At 34.8% G+C, this 22,618-nt stretch overlaps 5 protein-coding genes and 1 non-coding gene across 7 annotated transcripts; 2 read left to right on the top strand and 4 right to left on the bottom strand.

Moving 5' to 3' along the window:
- Positions 1-11,140: 11,140 nt before the first annotated feature.
- Positions 11,141-12,400, bottom strand: LOC140985636 (senescence-specific cysteine protease SAG39-like). The gene is made up of 2 exons (XM_073453540.1): positions 11,932-12,400; positions 11,141-11,849 (listed from the first exon to the last, which is right to left on the bottom strand). The coding sequence occupies exons 1-2, from the start codon at positions 12,377-12,379 to the stop codon at positions 11,257-11,259; spliced, it is 1,041 nt and encodes a 346-aa protein (XP_073309641.1). The 5' UTR covers positions 12,380-12,400; the 3' UTR covers positions 11,141-11,256.
- A 766-nt stretch (positions 12,401-13,166) lies between these two features.
- On the bottom strand, positions 13,167-14,755 carry LOC140985496 (senescence-specific cysteine protease SAG39-like). 2 transcript variants are annotated; one of them, XM_073453431.1, is made up of 3 exons: positions 14,545-14,755; positions 13,986-14,375; positions 13,167-13,887 (listed from the first exon to the last, which is right to left on the bottom strand). In XM_073453431.1, exons 2-3 carry the CDS (start codon positions 14,365-14,367, stop codon positions 13,298-13,300), a joined length of 972 nt encoding a protein of 323 aa, XP_073309532.1. In that variant the 5' UTR covers positions 14,368-14,375; positions 14,545-14,755; the 3' UTR covers positions 13,167-13,297. The 2 variants fall into 2 exon arrangements, with proteins under 2 accessions (XP_073309532.1, XP_073309455.1); XM_073453354.1 differs by lacking the exon at positions 14,545-14,755 and having other exon boundaries at positions 13,986-14,512.
- Positions 14,756-15,275: 520 nt separating this feature from the next.
- Positions 15,276-16,351, top strand: LOC140973667 (senescence-specific cysteine protease SAG12-like). The gene is made up of 3 exons (XM_073436681.1): positions 15,276-15,570; positions 15,769-15,821; positions 16,127-16,351. Exons 1-3 carry the CDS (start codon positions 15,276-15,278, stop codon positions 16,349-16,351), a joined length of 573 nt encoding a protein of 190 aa, XP_073292782.1.
- Positions 16,352-16,494: 143 nt separating this feature from the next.
- Positions 16,495-18,496, bottom strand: LOC140979637 (uncharacterized). Its single transcript, XM_073445136.1, has 2 exons — positions 17,863-18,496; positions 16,495-17,461 (listed from the first exon to the last, which is right to left on the bottom strand). The coding sequence occupies exons 1-2, from the start codon at positions 18,327-18,329 to the stop codon at positions 16,612-16,614; spliced, it is 1,317 nt and encodes a 438-aa protein (XP_073301237.1). The 5' UTR covers positions 18,330-18,496; the 3' UTR covers positions 16,495-16,611.
- A 1,380-nt stretch (positions 18,497-19,876) lies between these two features.
- TRNAG-GCC (transfer RNA glycine (anticodon GCC)) lies at positions 19,877-19,948 on the bottom strand. Its single transcript has one exon. It is a non-coding gene; the product is annotated as a tRNA-Gly (tRNA).
- A 294-nt stretch (positions 19,949-20,242) lies between these two features.
- On the top strand, positions 20,243-22,446 carry LOC140979606 (plant-specific TFIIB-related protein PTF2). The gene has a single exon (XM_073445094.1). The coding sequence runs from the start codon at positions 20,430-20,432 to the stop codon at positions 22,071-22,073; it is 1,644 nt and encodes a 547-aa protein (XP_073301195.1). The 5' UTR covers positions 20,243-20,429; the 3' UTR covers positions 22,074-22,446.
- Positions 22,447-22,618: the final 172 nt, after the last annotated feature.

Here is a 22,618-nt window from a genome sequence, read left to right as displayed (position 1 = left end):
ATCAATAGAACAAGCATATCAAATCAAATCAATGCAAATAATAACAAATAGTATGTGATTTAGGGAAACACAAGTATATCCTACTTGTGTCGATCTCCCAATACCACATTGACTTATACCTTTCGTTTGTAGTCTCAGTCTGAAGAAACGGAAGTTCTGAACTCAAGATTGTCTCTGTAAATCTGAAAGGACATATCGAGAATAATAATATCAACCTTCCATTCTCAATTCAATACTGAATCTGATTAATCTGAATTTAATTCAAATCATCGACATAACGGCACAATCTCAATATCCCCGTAAATACCATATCAACATATATCAATTACCAATCATAACCCATATCCAATACAATCTCTAAGCCAGTCACAATTCAAATCTGTCCAATACCACTCAATATAATCTGAAAAATCATAACAAATTCGTAATCAATCTGTTTTTCAATCTGACTTCGATTCTATGATGTCTAACGTATCAAGAACATCATATAGGAATCCTATTCAATTCTGACAATAGCATAATTTCAAATCATATCAAAACGAAGTAAAACTTACGTCTAATTGTAGCCTGCGTCGATAGGAACACAGCACTGAAGTCGGATTGCAAATCGGACGGACGGATCTTCTGCAAACTTCAAATTTCTACAAGAAAAGGCGCAAGGATTTTCACGATATTCTCTGAAATTCTTCTCGTTTCTTTCTCAAGAATGAAGAATGAAGTTTGTAAGACTATATATATCATGCATGGTGAGGGGCAAGTGGCTCCATTTTCGCTCAACACGTCTCGCGCATATGCGCGACCCACCTCGGCGCATATGCGCGAGACATTATGTCTCGGCGCGTGCCTTCCCGTCAGCTCGCGCATATGCGCGCCATTCAGCCGCGCATGTGCGCGATATTCTCTGGAAGTCACATTTGGCTACCGACCACCCCGCGCATATGCGCGCTAACTCTTGGCGCATATGCGCCACATTCTCTGGACTCGGTATATGGCAATGCACCTCTTCGCGCTTATGCGCGCCCTTAAGCCGCGCATGTGCGCGCAAAGTTCTGTCCGCGCAAAAAGCTTCTCGCACAGCTCGCGCATGTGCGCGCTATCTCGCCGCACATATGCGCGAGACCTTCGGGTCTCACACCCCACTCAACTTATGTCATTCCAATTCCTTCCTCGAAGTGGTCCGTCTATCATCCGATCAATTTATAATTGAATCAATCTCAGATTACCGTGGTAAAATCTCAAGCATTACAGCAATAAAATTTACAAAATTAATCAATCATTTTAAAATCATACCAAACACCATGTTATTTATCCCACCATACTATTAATCCATATCTCTCATTTTTTAATCATTCTAATTACTAATCATTTACTTGTCACATCACACGTACCAAACGGAGCCTTAGGCATTGTTTGGTGTGCATGATAAGAGGTGATTGATTTTTAATCATTCACTCATCATGTGTTTGGTGTGCGTGATTAAGATTGTGATAAGCCCATTCAGCCTGCACCCGGCCCGCACTGTATGCATTATTATCCTCTTGCTGGTGGATATGTAATCATTTGGGGGAGAAGATATTATGTTTGATTAATTTAAATTTTTCTTTAATATCCTAAAGTTTAAAATAATTATAAATTCAACAAATTTAATAATATTTAAATATAATTTTAATTTGATTAATATTATAAATAATTTAATTATTATTGATCATTTTTAATTATTATAATAATATTTTTAACCGTAATATTTAATTGTTATTAACTATTATTTGATATTCAAATTTGTATTACTATTTTAATGATCACAATAAATGAATATTTATGTTATTATCAAATTTTAATTATTTNCTTTAAGAATATATTACTAATTAATATATGATGATGACATTTTAGTAATCATAATATAATTAACAAAAATAATCAAGCAAGTTAAAATCATGTCAAACATCATATAATTTATCATAATGTGTTATTTATCCTTACTTTTTATTTTCTAATCAATCTTATTATATATCATTACTTATCCAATCACACGAACCAAACGATGCCTAGTATACCCATAAACAATTGAAAAAATGAAATCAAATTTCAAGCTTAAAATCACATCATTGTATCCTTACATTAGGCACAAGATCGTTTCGATATTTGTAACAGACCTTGCCAAAAACTATCATTCCAGTGTGCAAAATCCAGCATAGACTGTCTAGTCCAAATATCACTTCTTCAATTACTCTGACTAAATATTTCAGGCATCAATCCCATGAGAAGACTATATAATATTTCATCAACATATGGTTCCAATGGGAAGCCCTACGAAAGTTTATTCATACAAAAGATATTGAAAAAATACGGTAATGCGAAAGCATGAAATGGAGAATCTACAGATTAGAATGGAAAGTTGCACTAGTCCTGAGATGCTGGGTTTATAGATATAGTTAAGCATATGGTCATTGAGAAATAAAACTTGGATTCTAGACAGAAAAAATAGTAAATCTGATACTGCTATAGTTTCTGAAATATTTCTGTAAACATCAATCAGATTCACCAAAGACAGGTAAGGTCAGCATTAATGGAACTCATGTTACAAGTATTTGAACATATTTCAGCCATTGATTGAACATTAACGTTCAAACAATGATTAACATTGATCAAACTAAAACATAGGGATATGCTACATATATTGAAGGGCTGCATTATTTCAAGAACACATCATAATTTTCCTTTCACTAAAACCAGTCAGTCCTAATAATCCATTCCATAAAATAGCCTATATTAAGGTGAGCACAATTTATCAAGTAAAAGACAAACTAATTGAGACAAGATTTATGTTAAGAACCATGTATTTGGACATTATGATTTCATTAATACAACATTTTCCAGACAGAGTTGACGCGTCTGGTAGAGAGAGCATCAAGTAGCATGCCCAGTAGGTTTTCATTGAAAGTTCCCAGTAATTTATATATTTATATTGAATAATTTGCCAAAGAGATGCCTCATGTATCAATACATTGTTATGGAGGATTGATTGATGGATTTTATTTGGTGTGATCGAGCCCGACAGGCTCTGCATGCGTTTGGTATCTTGTTTGTGGAATTGAGATTATATTTCGAGTATATTATATAAATGTTGTTTGTGTTTTGATTTTTCGGTACATTCTACTTATGAGGCAGTCATGCCGAAATTTATGTAAACCCAAATGAAATTTTTTCATGTGTTTTCGTTGTTTATACTAATAAATCTTCGTTGTTTGATAATTAAATGCTAATCAGGAGTACAAGTCCTCACATAACCCGAGCGGAACCATGAACGATATTACTTTTATGTACAAATTATTATTTTTCATTATTAAATAAACATTTTTGTTATTTATGTTAAGAATAAATATTGTATAATATATGCTGATCTAAATTAACAATATTTGATTCATGGAAATTATTACTTTTCATGTTCAAAGTATTATCTTCACATCAAAAGTATCATTTTTTTGGTAATTATGGTATAAAGAAATATTATACAGAATATGCTGATTTGAGAGAATAGTTTTACTTTTTATGTCAAAACTATATTGTGTTATATATGCTCTTTGATTGAAAATAATTATTTTTATGTCAAAAATATTACTTTTTATTGGACGTATGGACGGGTCGATCTGCCTCAATGATATAAATCCGAGAATGAGACTGTCACATATAAGACCTACTGATCAATACTTTAAACATGATTATATCTCATGTAGTTATTTGTATATTTTTATTGTCGTTTGGTTATTGTGTAAGATAATCTGATGGATAAAGTACCGGAATCACAACGGAACAAAATTAAATTANAAAAGACAACGGAATACTAATGGGCTTGAACATCCAGAACTTGAATTCTTTTCTTCTAATTCATTACCATCCCCAGAACTGCTCCTGCTCTTTTTGTTCTACCTGTTCTTCATTCTCATCTGGAGAGGGACGTAAGGGGGGTGAGCGATTTGGGAAACACTCAGCAATTGAGGCCGATCGAATACCAGAAAACATTTGATACATAATACTTTTAAAACCTTCTTCTTTTACATAACATAGTATATCAGAGTTGAATGAACGTAAAATAATCATTGAACAAATCAAAGCTTCAGAGTTGGATGAACAGAAATAAGACTTAGAACATATCAGAACTTCGAATTAGAACATTTTAGAATAGAACTTATCAGACAAACAGATTTGAATGATCATGGGATATCCTTGATCTTGGGCTCTCTCTGGGGCCTTCTCCTGTAATTGGGTTCCCTCTGGGGTCTTTTCTAACATCCGAGATCTCTCTGGGGCCTTCTCCCATAAACAGATTCCCTCTGGGGCCTTTTCTCTCACAGTCTTTCCCGATTCACCATTATCAGATTCAAACAGATAACTTATCATTCGGAGACAAATTGGTTCGAGCAGAATGACACCAATATAGAACGAAACGGAGAAGCATAAACGAACAAACAGACGGAACGAAACGATTTGAAGCAACTTAGTGATTTTCAAAATCCACATTTATTCACATCATGCAGTAGACGATCGAATTTTAAAACATGCATAATCTTTAGAACATATAAACCCACTTACTTGGAAGATTGTTCCAAAAATCTTGAAATGAACAAGTTGGAGCTTGACACTGAAAAATCAGTCACCTTGCAAAAATTTTTGCGCCTAATTGAACCGTTGGATCGATCTGAATTTTGGATATGTTGCTCAAAACACGTGTAGGTGTATTCTGAACGGTGAAGATCGATTTGAACTTGTAAAACAATGAGCAAAAATTTCTGAAATTGGGCAGAATTTTGGTACTCGAAAATTGCTACTTTTGGAGAGAACTGTTGATGTTGTTTTGGTGTGATTTCACTCATTCCCTTGCCACTATTTATAGGCACCAGTGTGACTTTAGGCCTTCTCCCTCCATGCCAAATGTTGCATGATTTATGGCATTAATCACCAATGTGACTTTAGGCATTTCCTCTCCATGCCAAAGGTTGCATGTAATTTATTCTCCTCAATGACATAATTCATCTTCAATGCAAAACTAAAATCAACTTGGTACTTTGTCTCTTTATAATGCAAAATTTTGGGGTCTTCACATATTGTGTTCGGTGTAGTTAATTAACATGATGCATGACATACATTATATGTTGGTGTGATTTAAACAAAGAAGATCAAATTGAGGTTTTATTATGAATTATCTAAAATTCCTTAAATGTCGCTTGGTTCAACTGATAAGATTATATATGGATAAGTTATATTAGGATTATTGCATCATTAAATAAGATGTAGAATAATAATGATAATGATAATAATAATAATAATTTGTTTGATGGATTAACATTGAGATTGAGATAAAATAATAAATTACAGTTTTACCCTCTGCCATTACAAATAAATAATATTTTTTTGGCTTTGTAGAAAAATATTGAGATTTAGTTCATTTCCCCAAAAAAAAATTTTTATTTATATAATAAATAAAATAATAATAATTTTCTAAAAATAGAATTTCACCGATGTTCGGTATTATCACCATAATTAAAGTAATGATTATATTTTAAAATTTAATACATAATACTATCAATTTATGTGTAATTAATATTATAATTACGTAAAATCTTATTAATCTATTCGTTTTATTCTTTTTATATATTTTTTAAAATATTTTTTCCAACCAAATCCACCACCCACATAATAATAATAATAATAATATTATTATTATTATTATAGTTGTATGACAGAAAAATTTAATTTGAATAATGAGAACCCGGAGATAGCCTATGTGGTCTCACAAGTAAGCAACTACCCGAAGATAATACAATGGTGAGCGAGCTCTAACAGTAACAATGAGAATTTATATGGAGAATGAATGCCTATTTAATTCTATAGATTTTGAAGAACTTGAGCCGATACTAATTTAAACAAATGAATGTCAAGGCAAGCCCCATACAATTTCTTGATTGAACTTAAATCGGGATGTAAACAATCTAAATCAAACCAAACAGTATCGGTTTGAGCTTGGCTCGTTTAAGATTGTTTGAGACTCGAGCTCGATTCGAGCTTCTGTTATCAGGTTCGAGCTCGGTTTGTCTTGAAATTACTAAGCTCGGGAAAAACTCGAGCTCGGCTCGTCTCGTTTATCATGTTAATCAAGTAGGGTTCGAGCTTGATTCATTAATAACTCGTTTATCATGTTTAAAAATTCTGACTTGAGCTCGGCTTGTTTTCGAGCTCGTAAAGCATAGAATTGAACTCGAGTTTGAGCTTGATAAAAATTAAATATATCTATGAACTAATTTTAAATCAGATATAAAAATGTAAATTCATTTATAAATAACCAAAACGATAAAAATAATAACTAAAAAAAATTAACTCAGTATATTATTGAACATCCCAAAATAATACATCTAACATCCAGATAACAAATATTTGTCATATATTGATATCACCATATAAATAAAATTGCAATAATTTAACTCCTTTAATACTTCAACTACGTCCGGTGAGAAAGTAGAGAGGATATTAGAGACAAAATCATCTCCAATAACAACTAGTCAACTACCCTCCAAAGTCCATAATAACATTTTTTTAAAAAAAAATGAGTTATCAATTAAATCAAGAAGAAAATAATAAATTTAAAATAAAAAAATAAATAAACTTCACCTATTTAACGACAAAATTTTTTATAAGTGATAGTTGATTCCAAGTAATTCAAGTCAAATTAATCTCTTTGAGCTCCAAATTTTCCTTTTACGTACAAATGCAAAAATTTAATATGTTATACATAAATAATCAAATTTAATGAAACACAATAAATTTGATATATAACACATAATTAATAAATACATAATTAAATTAGATATCAATTTAATTACTTTTTCTTTCCTCTTGATTTGGTAATGAGCACGTAACCAATCTTCTGCGCAAAGAAACATTTGAGCTGTCTCTACTCTCAAATTGATGCGATATGGATCAATAACTCTACCACCTGCACTGAAAGCTGATTCAGAAGCCACATAAGTTATTGGAATTGATAGTATATCACACACATCTTTGACAGAATCTTAAACTTTAAGTTGTTCATCTTCCACCATCAAATTCTTTATCTTCACAAAAAACAAATACTTTCTCAAAGTACACTTCAAGCTCGGACTTCACTTGCTCTACACTATCAACATTCTTATTGTAGTTGGCAAATTGTGCCCTTACTTTACCTTTTGTTTTTCCACTAACAATATTACTTGTACAATTAGAGCTTTCTTTTTTTTTAGTATCACCTTGAATATCCTTTTCACCAACATTTTTTTGTGAGCCTCAACATATTCATTATAAAAGTTACGCATTGTCTCACGAACTGTAACGATATGCTCAACTGCATCAACTTCAGAATAAATCTATGGAAAACACCATTCAATCAACTTCATCTTATTACTTGGATCTAATACTGCCGCTGTAGAAATTAACAAGTTACAAGCACCCCAATATTTATCAAATTTATTATTCATCTTCTTAATCATATATGCCATGAAACTATCTTCACCCACATTTATATTATTCAATAACTTTTTTATGTTATAGAGTTCAGGAAGAAACAAATTCGAAGTCGGATATTCTGAACCTGAAATGAGGTAAGTAATATATTAGATTGTCAAAAACTAAACAATATAGTAAGGAACAAGTTTAAAGTTGAACATTCCTTCATTATCTGGAATGATGTGGGTGACTTCATTAAATTCTTCAAGAAAAGAGCAAATTACTACACAAACCTTCTCCCAATCCTCGTCACTTGGCAAAGAGTTATAAGTAGGATCCCATTGTTGATATCTTGGAAATACATCTTTGAACTCCAAAGCAGTAGACAACATGAAATACGTCGCATTCCACCTAGTGCAACAATCCATTATAAGTTTCTTTGAAGATAATTGCAATTGTTTTTCGATTTCACTGAACATTTTTATATGGTGCTCTGATGCAGATATATGTTTCACAGTATAACGCACATTGAAAATTATATTTTGGATCTCTGAAATACCATCTTGTGCCAAAATATTCAAGATATGAGCACAACATCTCACATGGAACAATTTTCCACTAAGATGAATGCTGTTTTTGTAAGAAAGATTCTTTTTTAACAATCAAATAGCTACATCATTGTATACAGCATTATCAACTGTGACTGTCCACACCTTGTTTTCAATTCCCCATTCAACCAAACACTTATTCAACACATCACAAATAACAATACCTGTTAGGGATGTTTATCGGTCGGTTCGGTTCGGTTTTCGATTTTTTATTTCGGTTTTCGATTTTACAAATATATAATCCGATATCCAAACCATTTTTCTTTGGTTCGGTTCAGTTTTCTACCGAAATGATTCGGTTATTCGGTCGGTTATTTCGGTTTTGATACAATTATTTAAATTAATAAGATAAATATATTGTAAAATATAATATATTATCTTTTTACAGGATTTTTTAGTAAAACATTTAAATATAAAGTTTAATGAATTACATAAACAACAATCAACTAAATTTTATTAAAAATAATTCATCATTCACTGATATCAATTCAAAAGATATATAATAAAAATAAAATTATTAATTTAATGAAATTTCGGTTTTTTCGGTCGGTTCGATTTTGATATATATAATATGAAACCGAATCAAAAAAATTTCGGTTTTAACATTTATATCCGAATTATAAAATTCGATTTTTGGTTCGATTCAATGTTTGGTTTTTTTGGTTTGGATTTTTGATTTTTGTGGTTTTATCCGAAGTTTGAACACCCATAATACCTGTATGGGGTGGTGAGAGTTTACAAAAATTCGAATTTCGTTTTTTGCAAATTCCAACTAGAGTTCACATAATGACAAGTGACAACCATATATGAAACTTTATGATCAGACCTCCATAAATCAGTAGTCACGCTGACCCTATTCACTTCCTTTAGTTCTGCTATTAATTTTCTCTTCTCTTTCATAAGAAGTAATACAATCTTTTCTTGTGGTGGCACGACTGATATTTTCATAATGTGGTGTAGCATTCTTCATCAATAAGTTGAACAATTCATACTCAGTAAAGATGAATGGTAGTTCATGAACAACAATTATGTGAGAGAGAATCTCTCTGATCTTCGCTTGATCATATTTGAAGTTTGGCTCAGCACTAACTATTGCTGCCTTTGATATGGTTGATATTACACTAAAAATTTTTTGTCCACTCTCATTCACCTTCTTCCTTACACAGCCTTTGCTAAGCCTAATCAAATGTGATGTAACACCCGAATTTTTATTATATGCCAACCGATGTTTACAGTGAATACATTCAGCCTTTGTCAACCCATCTGCAAGAGTCATTACTTAAAAATTCATCCATACCTTAGATGTGCATTTCCTATTCTTCGGACCATATGGATTAGTATCATCATCTTCAACATTATCAAGTTCAACCACATTCTTGCTTTGAGAATCTTCATTCATATCATTTGTACTTTGTTGAACTCGTCTCGTAATTGGAGTTGTGCTCTATTTTTGAGATGATAATGTGTTTGGAGTTGACATGTTTGGATTAGATGAACACCAATAACTGCATCAATTAGTACATAAACATACTTCATCAAAATTTTCCAAAATTGTTTGCAAATATAAAAAATATTTTCCAAAATCATTGATGGGATGAGCACCAATATAACCAAGAGGTGAAAAATAAAAATTGTAAAAAATTTACCAGAATACAAAAGATTTCTTGCGTTCTTCACACTATGGCCAAGTGGAGGAGGGCGGCATAGAGAATAGGGGTAAAGGGTATGGGCTTTGATTAGGATTAAGTGGAGCAACGCGTGTCGGCCACTTGAGGGAGTACTGAAAGTCATTAATCTCAATTTCAAACCCAATTAAATAATAATATTAATTATTTATATGAGTATAATTATAAATAATGAATAACTTGTTATTAAAAGTCAAATATTAATAGAAGTTAAATAACAAGACAAATAAATATTATTATTTATTTGACATTATTTCATTTATATATTGTGTTATATGAGAGTATTTTTGAGATACTATAAAATACACAATTATAATTTGGTGACATTCAAATAAGATCTTAAAAAATAAATTGGGATTCCTACATGCTTAATGATACATTTTTGTGCAATTTTGTTGTACGATGAAATTTTACGACCGTGGAACAAATTTGAGTTAAAAGAGTGATTTTTATCACATTTGAAGTTATCAATATGAAGTTTTAAAATAATCTCCCGTTTCCTATGGATTCAACCGTACTCACCATTACATTCTTTATATTTTGGAGGTAGGAATTTAAATATAGTAGATCACAACACATCATTATGAAATAAATTCGATATAATTAGCTTAAATTATTAATTAATGTCAAATGATATCTCAATTCAGCATGTAAAACTTTTAATTAACCTTCATAGACTTGTAAACGAAATTTTTAGTTAACCATCATAAACTCATAAAAAAATTTCTAGAATTTAAATTTTATTTTGTAATCAATTTAATATAACAATTTGTCAAGTTACTCAACATGTATATGACTAGGTGATATAAAAATTTTGGGGAAAAAAGAATAAGCTGGTGTATTTCTGTTAATTTATTGTGTTTTAAAGAACATTTTAGTTTGATGATATGCAATTAAGATTAAAAATGTAATTATGACAATGTGGTGTAAATTTTTCTTTTCTTCAACTATGTTTTGTGTTCAATTCCTTCCATTGACATTAATACTAATATTTTTATTTGTCAACTCAACGAATGAACCAAGTTCGAGCTTATGAGCCACCTAAACGAGTCGAGCTCGAGCTCACGAGCCTATTATCAAACATGTTTGCGAGCTCACGAACCGAATATCCTTAGGCTTGAGCTTAGTTTGATTAAATTTCGAGCTCGAAATCGAGCTTGAGTTTAACTTGATATGATTAACAAACTAACTCAAACGAGTTTTTTATCGAGACGAGTTCTGAATAGCTCGCCAATGATTTGGTTCATTTACATCCCAAAGCTTAAATAATTAATTTGGGTTATAACCAATCAGCATAATAATTGTGCAAAATACTTAAAGATGTTAATTAATTAGTTCATATATAAGTCTCAGAAGTGTACATTTGATGATGCGTAAAATTAAATAATTGCATTTATTCATTCATTATGAGTATGCACACTCCACCCAACTTCAAGAAAGCAAAATAGCCCTAGTCTCGGCTTGTTAACACAAACACAAGGAAACAGATCTCAAACCGTCGGATAACAAGCTTGCATGGCAATCCCACACATCCCTTCCTTAGCCTCAACATCTCTCGCAACTTTCACATATCCCGCCTCACCCCAATTTGATCCCCAAGAATTCTTAACCAGCCAATATTTCGTCCCATTTTCAGTCTTTCCATATCCAACCGCCGTTACTCCATGATCTAAATTTGTCCCACAATCGCCCGTGATCACGCCACCGGAGTAAAACTGGAAAGATGCTCCACTTGCATCAATGGACACTGATACCGGTTGGTTTGCCACTGCTTTAAGTAAGGAAGATTCATCATTGACTGGCACGTCTTCATAGCCGGTTATCTTTGCCGCACTCGAGGCTTCCTTTTGGCTGTTGCAGGAGCCCGAGGTTCCTTGATATGGGTAGTCAGATTCTGTGGTGAGCCCTTTGTTCTTTACTATGAATTTGAATGCGGCCTCCATGAGACCTCCCCTGCAGCCCTGGTTGTCGCTCGTTCTATCGCAGTCCATGAGTTCTTGTTCGGATAATGACATCAGTTTGCTTGATGAAATTTGGTTGATGCCTTCCATTGCTGCAACTGTAGAAAATGCCCAGCATGAACCTGCAGTATACAAACAAAATTTTATAAAATACTACTATTTCCCGATTTTGCCGATAATGTAATGAATTTTTAATTTGTTTACCACATTGGCCTTGATCTTTGACTCCAGTCACGGCTCCCTTTTCTCTCCAATCCATGCTCTCAGGAACATCTTTTACACCTTCGTATCTAAAGGGTGTCGACGACTTCTTGTGAGGGAACTTCTTGTATCCATTACGAGCTGCACGGAACTCTTCGTTTTCCAAATCAGCAAATTCATTTATACCAAGCTTATAAGTTCCAGTTCCCACGCTGTTCGAATTTTCGATAAACTCAACATTCTTCTTGAATATCTCGAATCTCTTGGCCTTCTCGTCTTTGTCTTTGTAAGCACGTCCATACTTATGCATCCAATGCTTGTGCCTCTCAGCCATATTGGTTCGGTCTAGACTGCTTCGACATATTGCTGAAGATGAAAACATGCCAAGAATTAACACTAGCGTAAGACAGATTCGTGTGTCAAATTTCGAAGCCATTTGATGCAGAAACATTGAAATGTGTATGAATGCTTTAGCAAAATGAGAATGAATGGATTTAGGAATCAAGACTAGGGTATTTATAGAGGTTAAATCCCTTGTTAAATGATTAATTGAACGAGTCACAAGGAGATAGAGCTCGATCGACCTGTTTGTTAAGATATGTGCAAAGAATTCGGGTTTTGACAGAGAAATTATCCATTGAATATGTTTTTGGATTATGTCCTAGATCACACAGATCAAAAATCAGACCCGAAGCTATGACTACGTAGGAGGAAGAACGTGCACTGGTCTCGCAACAAGTGGCAGTCATGAAGTCTCAACGCCGAAACCAAAATAAAAGGTAAAACCTCGTACCCGAGAAACTTGGAAAGGTTGCCGCGTGCTGGATCAAATGAGAAACTAGTATCTATTTCTTTCTTTATCAACTCCCAAATACAGCCCAAGCCAATTTTGGCATAGTGGCGCTATACGACTGAGGCTCCACCTCAAAAAGAAATTCCTACACACTAGTTCATTAAATTTTTTTAGGGGAAAAAACATGAAAATAAAACCGATTCCATAATAACCACAAACAACAAATATAAATATTGTCTGGTTTGATTATAAGAATTTTTCCGTAAATAAAAAAAACACGTTATTGGTTATCATCAAGGGATGAGAAAGAGACATAAATGGTAACTTCGCTTGAGTTTGACGACTAACATATCAGGTTCAAGAAGATAACATGCACTTGAGTTTGACGAATTGATTATATAAGCCAGAGGCCCATAAGTACAACTAAAACAGAGAAATTCTTGGAACATAGGTTTTTTTCTCAACAAGATTTACATAAACATCCATCTACACAGAACACATATGACAGAATTAAGGTTAATTCTCCCACTCCAGAAACCTCATAAACGAATTCATCTGATCTTCAACAATTATCGATCATACAGTCGGATAAGAAGCTTGCATGGCAATGCCGCACAGTCCTTCTGCAGCACCAATGTCCCTTTCCATTCTAATATATCCATTCTCACCCCAGCTGGTTCCCCACGAATTTTTAACCAACCAATACTTGGTACCATCGCTAGTTTTACCATAACCAACTGCAGTTACACCATGGTCTAGCTCAGTTCCACATTCACCTGTAAAAACTCCACTCGAATAGAACTGGAAATCGGATCCACCAGCATCGATGGCCACAGATATTGGCTGGTTAGCCACAGCTTTTAGTAGTGAGGACTCGCTGTTTTGCGGGACATCTTCGTAACCTGTAATCTTGACAGCGTGAGAGGATTCTTTCTTAGAGTTGCAGGTTCCGTCTACTCCCTCATATGGGTAGTTGGACTCGGTTGTGAGGCCATGGTTTTGGATTATGTACTCGAATGCATAGTCCATTAGACCGCCATTGCAGCCTTGATCTTCACTTGTGTCACAATCTACTAGTTCTTGTTCAGATAAGGAAACTAGTTGCTTGGTTTTGATCTGGCCGATTCCTTCGGTTGCTGCAACGGCAGAAAATGCCCAGCAACATCCTGCATTTTTTCCGATGAATGTCAACTTTCAAGAAATATACACATATACTTCAGTCAAAACAGAATTTAAGTTTTCGGATAGTTCGTTTGATGGTTACCGCATTGTCCTTGGTCCTTGACACCTGTAACAGCTCCCCTCTTTCTCCAGTCCATGCTCGGTGGAACTGCAGTCACGTTCGAATATCTGAAAGAAGAAACTTTATACGAGTCCTGTCGCAACCCCATTTTATATCCATTCCGAAATGATCGAAACTCCTGGTTTGTCAAATCAGTAAACTGGTTTACTGCAAGCTTGTAAGGCCGAACCCCTGCTTCGTTAAAAGACTCGATGTATTCCACATTCTCCTTGAATATCTTGAATCTTTTCACCTTCTCGCCATCGTCTTTATACACACGTCCATATTGTGTCATCCATATCTCGTGTCTCGCGACCATCGACCCATCCGGAAGTGTGCGAGCTGTGGATTGAGAAACCCACATCCCCACCACTACAATTGCACCAAAGAAAAGTTTAAGAGAGCTTGTCAAGGCCATTAATTTTTTCGACTCGAACATATGTATGAATGGAAATTTTTCCTGATGTGTTAGTTTTATAAAGTGCTGTGAATCCATTCAAGAGTTGCGAGGTACTTATAGCATTAGTCGGGATCATCTTACCTGAAAGATTGCTGGTAATTTGAATGCGATAAACAGCTGATCATAGTCCCTGGAATGGCCGGCAAATTGCCAATGATAGGGAAACTCAACACTCAGTGCCGTGGACGACGCTTCATTTTATTTAAATATCATTTTTTCCCTTCTTGTTAGCATTTGTATTGTTATGACTGGTTTTCTCAAACATTTTTGAATGTTAGCAAATACTGTAGACGGAGATGGTTCAATTATGTTTTTGCTTCAAGTGCCTTTTTGTTGGATTTTCTCTTAAATTTTACATTTAATTTGTTACAGTTGAAATAATGAATATTAAACCAAAAAATTAGTATTCTATATGGAATATTTATTAGTTGTTTCACAATTGCTTATCGAACCAAAGAACTCAGAACATTGTTCTTGATTCCCAGAATTATTCCTCCTGATCCAAAATTAATATTATGGTTAGATCGATTTTTCTGTTGTTTAAATCTGCACTCGGGAAAAATAGAAAACTAATAACGAAGAACGATGCCATAAAAGAAAAGTAGATTAGTATTATTTGTGAAATCAACGATCGACTGATGCCCTGATTTTGTCCATATATCCTAATTTATGTCTCCTTAAAATGATTTCATACGTGAACTTGTAATTCCAATTTCCTTGGAACATACTTCAATCATAATACATTACATCAACAATGGTATCAATATGTCGCAAAAAGTTACATCATAACCATTTTGCTCATCATCAGTGCAATGGTTTCCAATTTCACATCTCGCGTTATCCAAGAAGCTGATCATATCCGGGAGAGGCATGCGCAATGGATGGATCAATACCGACGTGAGTATAAGGATGATACGGAGAAAGATAGCCGGTTTGGGATCTTTAAATCTAATGTTGAGTACATAGATTTCATCAACAATGCTGGGAGAAAACTATACAAGCTGAACCTTAATTGGTTTGCAGACGTAACAAATGAGGAGTTCAAGAAAACTTACATGGCTTATAGAAGTCCCAAAATGCTAACTCTCATGCTGCTACGGCTTTCTGGTATGAAATTTTCACAGTTATTCCACCAAGCATAGACTGGAGAAAGAAAGGAGTTGTCACTTCAATTTGAGACGAAACATGCGGTCAGTATGTACAATCAAATATTAAGAATCAGTTTCTTGATGAGCATTCTGAGATGTAAATGATTCTGAGGATTTAACCTAGATTAATGAATTGAACTAAAAATCAACGATACAGGAGCCTGGACTTTTCCTGCTGTCGATACTGTGGAAGGAATCACCAAGATCAAGGTTGGAAAACTATATAATTTATCAGTTCAAGAAATAGTGGACTGCCATATATACGGGATTTGAAGAAGGCTGCGATGGTGGCTTCGTATCTGATGCTTTTGATTCATAAAAGATAATGGTATCACAACTGAAAAAAACCACCCTCCTAGAGATAAAAAAAAAAAAGGTGCTTGTAACAAGAAAAAGAAGCAGAACCAGTGACAAAGATAATCGGATACCAAAAGGTACCGGTAAATAATGAGGAAACACTCATGAAGGCTGTTGCTAACCAGCCTGTTGCTGTCACAGTCGATGCTAGCAGATAGGAATGCCAGTTCTACTCTACTGGAGTTTTCACTGGCCAATGTGGAGACTCCTTGGATCATGGTGTTACAGTTCTAGGTTATGTGATGGACAACGGTAAGTTGAAATATTGGATAATCAAGAAGTCATGGGGGAGTTCTTGGGGTGAAGATGGTTACATGAGGTTGCAGAAGGACATTGCTGACAAAAAAGGGCTTTGTGGGATTGTCTACTATCCTGTAATCTAGCTGAAAGAATAAAAATTGAGGTAACTTTAAATGACATATTGTATATGATGTTCGTGTATGTATAATGCATCTGTCAAGCGAAACTTGATCAGTACACGTTTGTATACACTAATGTGATATGACACAAATGAAGATTTCTCATAAATAAATTCATAATAACGGTATATCATAATTTTTCCTCAATTTACAGCCAAAATCAACAATTCAAACATTTCGTTGCATCCTGTACCCCAGCCGATATGATTTGTGAATGATTTACTCTAGTAAGTCAAGCTTTTCGAACTCGAACTAATCACCAAAGCCTTAAGCTTCGAGGAATCTCCAGCTGCATTAGCTCGACGAGTAATATTTTCCATATTTTTACATAAACTTTGCCTAACCATGTTGTTCATCAGTCTCTTTCCTTCAACAAGATCCCTCTGTTTCAGAGGTGAACCAAAAGCTACCGGTCCCACCTGAGGCCCCGAGTGAGGCCCCATTCTCATCTGTCTCTCGTTCTTAAACCACTGCAGGATCTTCAAAGCTCGTTTCTGAGCCAATGGACTCCCTAACAATGCTACTTCAAGAAGAACTTGTACTATTCCCGCCTTAGCCATTTTCTGCCTCTGAAATGAGCTCTGATGTACTAAAATCATCAAAATGTAAGAAGACAATTCTTGACATTTGGGCTTCTCTTCCCATGTCATGATCTGGATAAACGCCCCAGGAACTACCGGATTATGCTCCAACGCTTTCCTCCCCGCTAACGTTACAACCAAATTTCCTAAAGTCGCCAATGCATTTTCTGATGTTGATTTATCGACAGATGATCTCATTAGTGTTTCAACGGCCCCTGAATTGATTATAGGGCCGGTATTGTCCAAGACCGAAGATAGATTGTATAATATGCTTAAACATGATTTTTTGGCATCGATGTTACTTGAACTTGACTCAAGAGTGGAAACCACAAAAGGGATCATTCTTGCAGATTTGAGGGAGAATTGGCTGTTGGCCAGGGCCGATATTGATAAGATCAGATGTGCAAGTTCTTGTATATGCGTTTCGTCTAGAACGTCGATCTTTTCTGGTAGTTTAGAGAAGAACCCTGCCTCTACGATTAGAGCTTTATTCCTAGAAGTAGAGCAAATCAAGGCATAAGTCAGCAAATTCTCTCGAACCTGACTGACACTTCTCTAAATTTATTTTTATAAGATAATAAATGCGTTTCATTTGAGCACGGAATTCATCACAGTCAAGGCTTTGTCAAAAGCAGCATGTTATGTTAGCTCAACCACCTTTGTCCTCACCTCAAGGATATANTCGACAATTCAACTACACTGCTGACTAAATTCATAACTAATTAATACCATAAAGTTCAATTCAGCTCCACCAACAAGAATATTTAATAAAATTATCACACAACAGAAATAGCCAAATAGGTTGGAAATAATTCTTTTTTTTAAAAAAAAATTGCAATTACTAATTTGCAAAAATAATTTAAACACTTAATTATCAAGAAAAGTGAGACTCACGCGAAAGAGCCCTTGGCGAGCTCAATTAACGCCCGAACAGCCATTTTTCGACGCGCCACCACATCCGAACCCACCATAGCAACCAGCGGCGGGATAACACCGAGCTCCGCCATGGTTTTCCGCCTCTTCAGGTCTTCTCCGGCCAGCTTCTGTATTTCTTCCGCCGCTTCTTCTTTCTCTTCCCAGCTCCCAAAATGAAGCTTCTTCACTGACCTATGCAAAACCACCACCCATCCATCACCGTAATCTCGTCCACCCTCCAATTTTCCTGTCATGCAATCATCAATCTTTACTTTTCTATAAGCATCCATGACCTTTTCTTGCTTCTTCTCCGGTGTCTTACGCTGTCTTTCGGTGGCTCTAAGACGGAGGAATCGTCGCATGCGAGTAAAGAACCTCAGTTTTGTACACGCGAAGAACAAATTATTCAAAGAATCTGATCTTTTTGGTGCTCCTGGAGCTGACATATTTCAAGAAGTTAATTCGATTCAAACTTTTATATATAGGTCGATTCGTCTGACCAAGGAAAGTGAAGAATCAGAGACTTTATACGCAAAAACAAGAAGATCTACAGTAGAGAGCACATGCAGACTGAGAGAGAGATCATGTGTGCTTCGAGAAAATAATTTTTTATTTTTTATTTTTGGGTTTCTCATATAAATCAATAATATACAAACTATTACATTGAATGTCTGAATATTTGAGTTTCCCATAATGCCCTCTGCTGGCGTCTTCTGAAATTGGTGACGTAAGGAATTTTCCAAACTTTAGCAATCCCATTTTCCAACTCATATAGTTTAAATAATTATTTTAATTCTTCAAATTATTTTTTTAATATGTTCAAGTACATTTTAATTGAATTTGCCTTTAAAAATTGGAGGGTGCTAAAGTTCTTATACTAGTAATAATAGGTATAATGTTATTTCATTTCATATAATAATTATAAAATATATATATATAACTAATTTAATATACATCACTTTGTTTTTACGTACTTTTTAATACAAAGAAACACTATTTAAAAATGGATAATTTTTTTGGATTAAATTGCTAGAAAAAAAAAAAAGAAGAAGAAGCAGCTCAGTGCTCCTTTGAGGTGTACCATCTTGGGAAAACCCATCCCCCAATTTTGAACACACGTAATACAGGAGTATGAAGCGAAAACACGGGTCAATTCTTTTTATAATACACATGTTTTTCTTCTTCAGGGATGTTTTTTTTTTTTTTTTTTTTTAAAGAGTAAGTGACGACGGTATCGTGGATCTTTATTCGTGAGACGACCAACTCTGTCTATATTTACAATTTTTCATGTGTGACTCAAATAGAAGATCCATATAGCAAAATTAACCAATAATACCGTCTCACGGGAGTTTTTTTTATGACACTTCAAAAACATTTCAAGCAAGTTTACAAAAGAATAAAAAAAATTTACACTTACGATAACGTTATATATCGACATGTTTAACCATTCTATTTTTTGAATAATTTTACGTTTATTACAAACTTTTTTAAACTTATTTTCCATTTCAAATATAAACTGAAAAGTGAACAGATTGAGACCACAAGTTATCGTCCACCATCCATATCTTTTGAATTGCACCAAACTTTTCCGAAATATCCAATCTGAGCACTTCCTATTGGTAAATAAATCCCCAATTGGATGGATGGATGGATGGATGGTTTCTTTATTTTCGGGTTAAAAACAGCGATGGTGGACTACTGGACTCACGGCCACAAGCACTAGCAGCACACCAATTGTCCAAAACACGTGAGACATACTTCCAAAATGCTGCCTTTTTATTTTTCTTTTTCTTTTTCATTACGGGGATTCCACTAAATCAATAATTTAGAGGATATGAGTGAAATAATAACTGCAAACAACCACCATGAGTTTTAAAAATAATTCAAAAAAGAAATATTCTGAAAATTTGATTAAATGGGAGATATTTATTTAATTGTACTAGACTTGGTTCCCAGTCTCATTTATACAACCAAAAAATAAAAAATAAAGGCATGCACCAGCCGGGGAATCGAACCCGGGTCTGTACCGTGGCAGGGTACTATTCTACCACTAGACCACTGGTGCTTGATGGCATCGGTTTATTATATATTAACATTTATAAATAATTAAAGACGTTGCTTGACTTGTGAAAATTTGATAATTATTATAATTTACGCTAATATTTACCATACACAAGCTTACTTTTATATTATATGATTTATCTTAATTTGTTTTAACGTAACATGTTTTTCCCTCGGTTTGCAATTTCAATTATTTTCAAAATTTGCTAAATTTGGGCCGGACCGGAAATATTAGGTGATTTGGTTTATTGGGGTCCATTCATAAACCGACGATCATCAAGCCCAACCCATTATTTCACCAAATCGTTATCAGAAACCCGATTTGCGATTTCCGGGTCTAATCCCTTTTCCTCAGATCAGAGACCTAATTCTGTAGAATCTTGCATCAGTAGCAATTTTAGGGTGCCACTTATTCGCCTCTGGCTCTTGATCCTGACTTTATCACCTTAATTTGTTTCTTTTTATGCTTAAAACGAAGGTAAAACATGGAAAGCAATGGCGCCTGCAAAAATTGCAGGAAGAGAAGTCTCGTCCAGGACGATGTAACCGGAAATTTGATATGCACATCATGCGACGTTGTTCAAGATTTTGACAATTTTCAGGCACATATTGGTGGCATTACCGGCGAAGCTGGTTCTTATGTTCGTGTTGGAACGGTGGGGGCTGGCGGTAATCTCAATTACAAGGAAAAAAAAAAATTTGAATCCCAGAGATTAATTATGGATATCACGTTTAGGTTAGGGCTTTCGGGTTCGAAAGCGAATGAGATTAAGCTTTTGGCTGAGAAAATTACAGAGGGTGAATATGGTCTGGGAAGGTGGTTCGCAGTATTTGTGGGTGCTTGTGCTTATGTTTTGATGAGAAAGGATGACAAAATGTTGCCTATTGTCGAAGTGGCGGATGTAGTAGATTGTGATGTTTTCGAATTGGGTCGAATGATTGGTCGTGTGGTTGATTTTGTTGATGTGAAGTTGCCTGAGTTCGATATTGTGAACTGTTTTGAACGTTCTATTGGGATTTGTCCGAGTTTTGGCAGGGTTTCATCTGATATTATTGGACGGATGATGCAGCAAGGAGTATTCTTGGTGCAGTGTTTGATCAAGTGGTTTATTACCACAGGAAGGAGACCAATTCCTGTGGTAGCAGCAGTCTTGGTGTTTGTTGGTGAATTGAATCAAGTTCCCGTAAAGATTGAGGATGTCGCGAACGAGCTGCATGTAGTGGTTGGTACTTGCAAGAAGAGATATAAGGAACTTTTGGAACGACTTGTAGAAGTTGCTCGAGTTTTGCCTTGGGGAAAAGACGTTACCGTGAAGAACCTTTTGAAAAATGCTCCATTTGTCATCCAGTATATGGAGATGAAGTCCAGCATGATATGCAATAGGAAAAGAAAGAGCTTTGAACATGTCCAGTGTGATATGGAAGGACTAATTGATGACTGTTTGAGCAAAGAATTTGGGAGTGGGATTTATAATTCCTCCTCACAAGATGGCAACTTGCAGTATTTTGAAGTGGGCCACTCGTCGAATTTGATCCACGAGTCTCCCGACAGATTTCAGATCTCTCCTGAATGTTTATCTATCATTTATTCTAGTTTCTTGGATGAGGTTTCTCTTGCCAAGGTCAGTGCAGAGAAAGGCATGGAAAACAGAAGGAAACCGCAAAGAAGTTGTGATTTTCAAGTATGCACAGATTGGTGGGAAGGAAAATCTGAGCTGAGCAAGAAGCTTGTTCTAATGCAGATTTTTGAGAAGGATGTGGGATTGGACCCAACACCTCCATCTTTCGATAAGGGAAGACTAGCCAAGCAACGGAGACAAGAAAAAGTAAAAAATGCCAAGCGTCGTATACATAGAATCATGAATCCATTTATGTCTAACGCAGGTTATGGCAAAGATCCTTGTGTCCTTGAGCATGAGAAATCTGCGAAGAAGAGGAAAAAAATGCAAATGGATATTGATTGGGAAGATCTCATTATCGAAACACTTCTTCTCCATAATGTAGAGGATGATGAGATAGTGAATGGACATTACAATGTCTTGTTGGCTTTGCACGTTTTTGACAATGGTATTGCCCGATTGGCTTCAAGGAATTGCAATTGTGATATTATGTCATTACCCCTTAAGTAGCATGCGAGGCAATTGTTTCGTCTTGTCTGTCTTCAAAATCAATCAGATATTTTGTTCGTCTGTAACATGGAAAAAATATAGACTTTGTTCTACCTATGAGAGATGTTGGCGAATCCAGTCCCTCACAGGCAAGTGACTCGAGCTTCTCATCAGTGCCGCAGTCAAAAGCTGAACTCGAATTAAAATTCAGCTGCAGTAGACTCGAATAATTTTAGGCTTGAGCACTCGCACTAGTTGAAACTCGTGTTGTTCATTTATTAGTTTTCCCAGTGTATTTTAAAAAATATTTTACCCTGATTTTTTTCATAAATTATATATTTCAATCTTTATTTTTATACAGAATTTTGTTATTTTAGTAGTTATTTGATTTTAAGCTCGACTCGAGTGAATTTAGAGCGATAATTCGAACATCAGTCGAGCTTGAGGCGAAGTCGATGTCAAAATTCAATACTAATTTGAGCGTCAATGACCTGTATGCAACCATTGGGCACATGGAAGCTCTTCTTGGTGGTGAATATATTCAATAGAAATCCCATAAGCATTTT

Source organism: Primulina huaijiensis, chromosome 1 (assembly GCF_012295235.1).
Source record: "Primulina huaijiensis isolate GDHJ02 chromosome 1, ASM1229523v2, whole genome shotgun sequence".
Taxonomy (NCBI): Eukaryota; Viridiplantae; Streptophyta; class Magnoliopsida; order Lamiales; family Gesneriaceae; genus Primulina; species Primulina huaijiensis.
The sequence above is the reverse complement of the archived record's forward strand: the minus strand, read 5'-3'. Positions and strand labels throughout refer to the sequence as shown.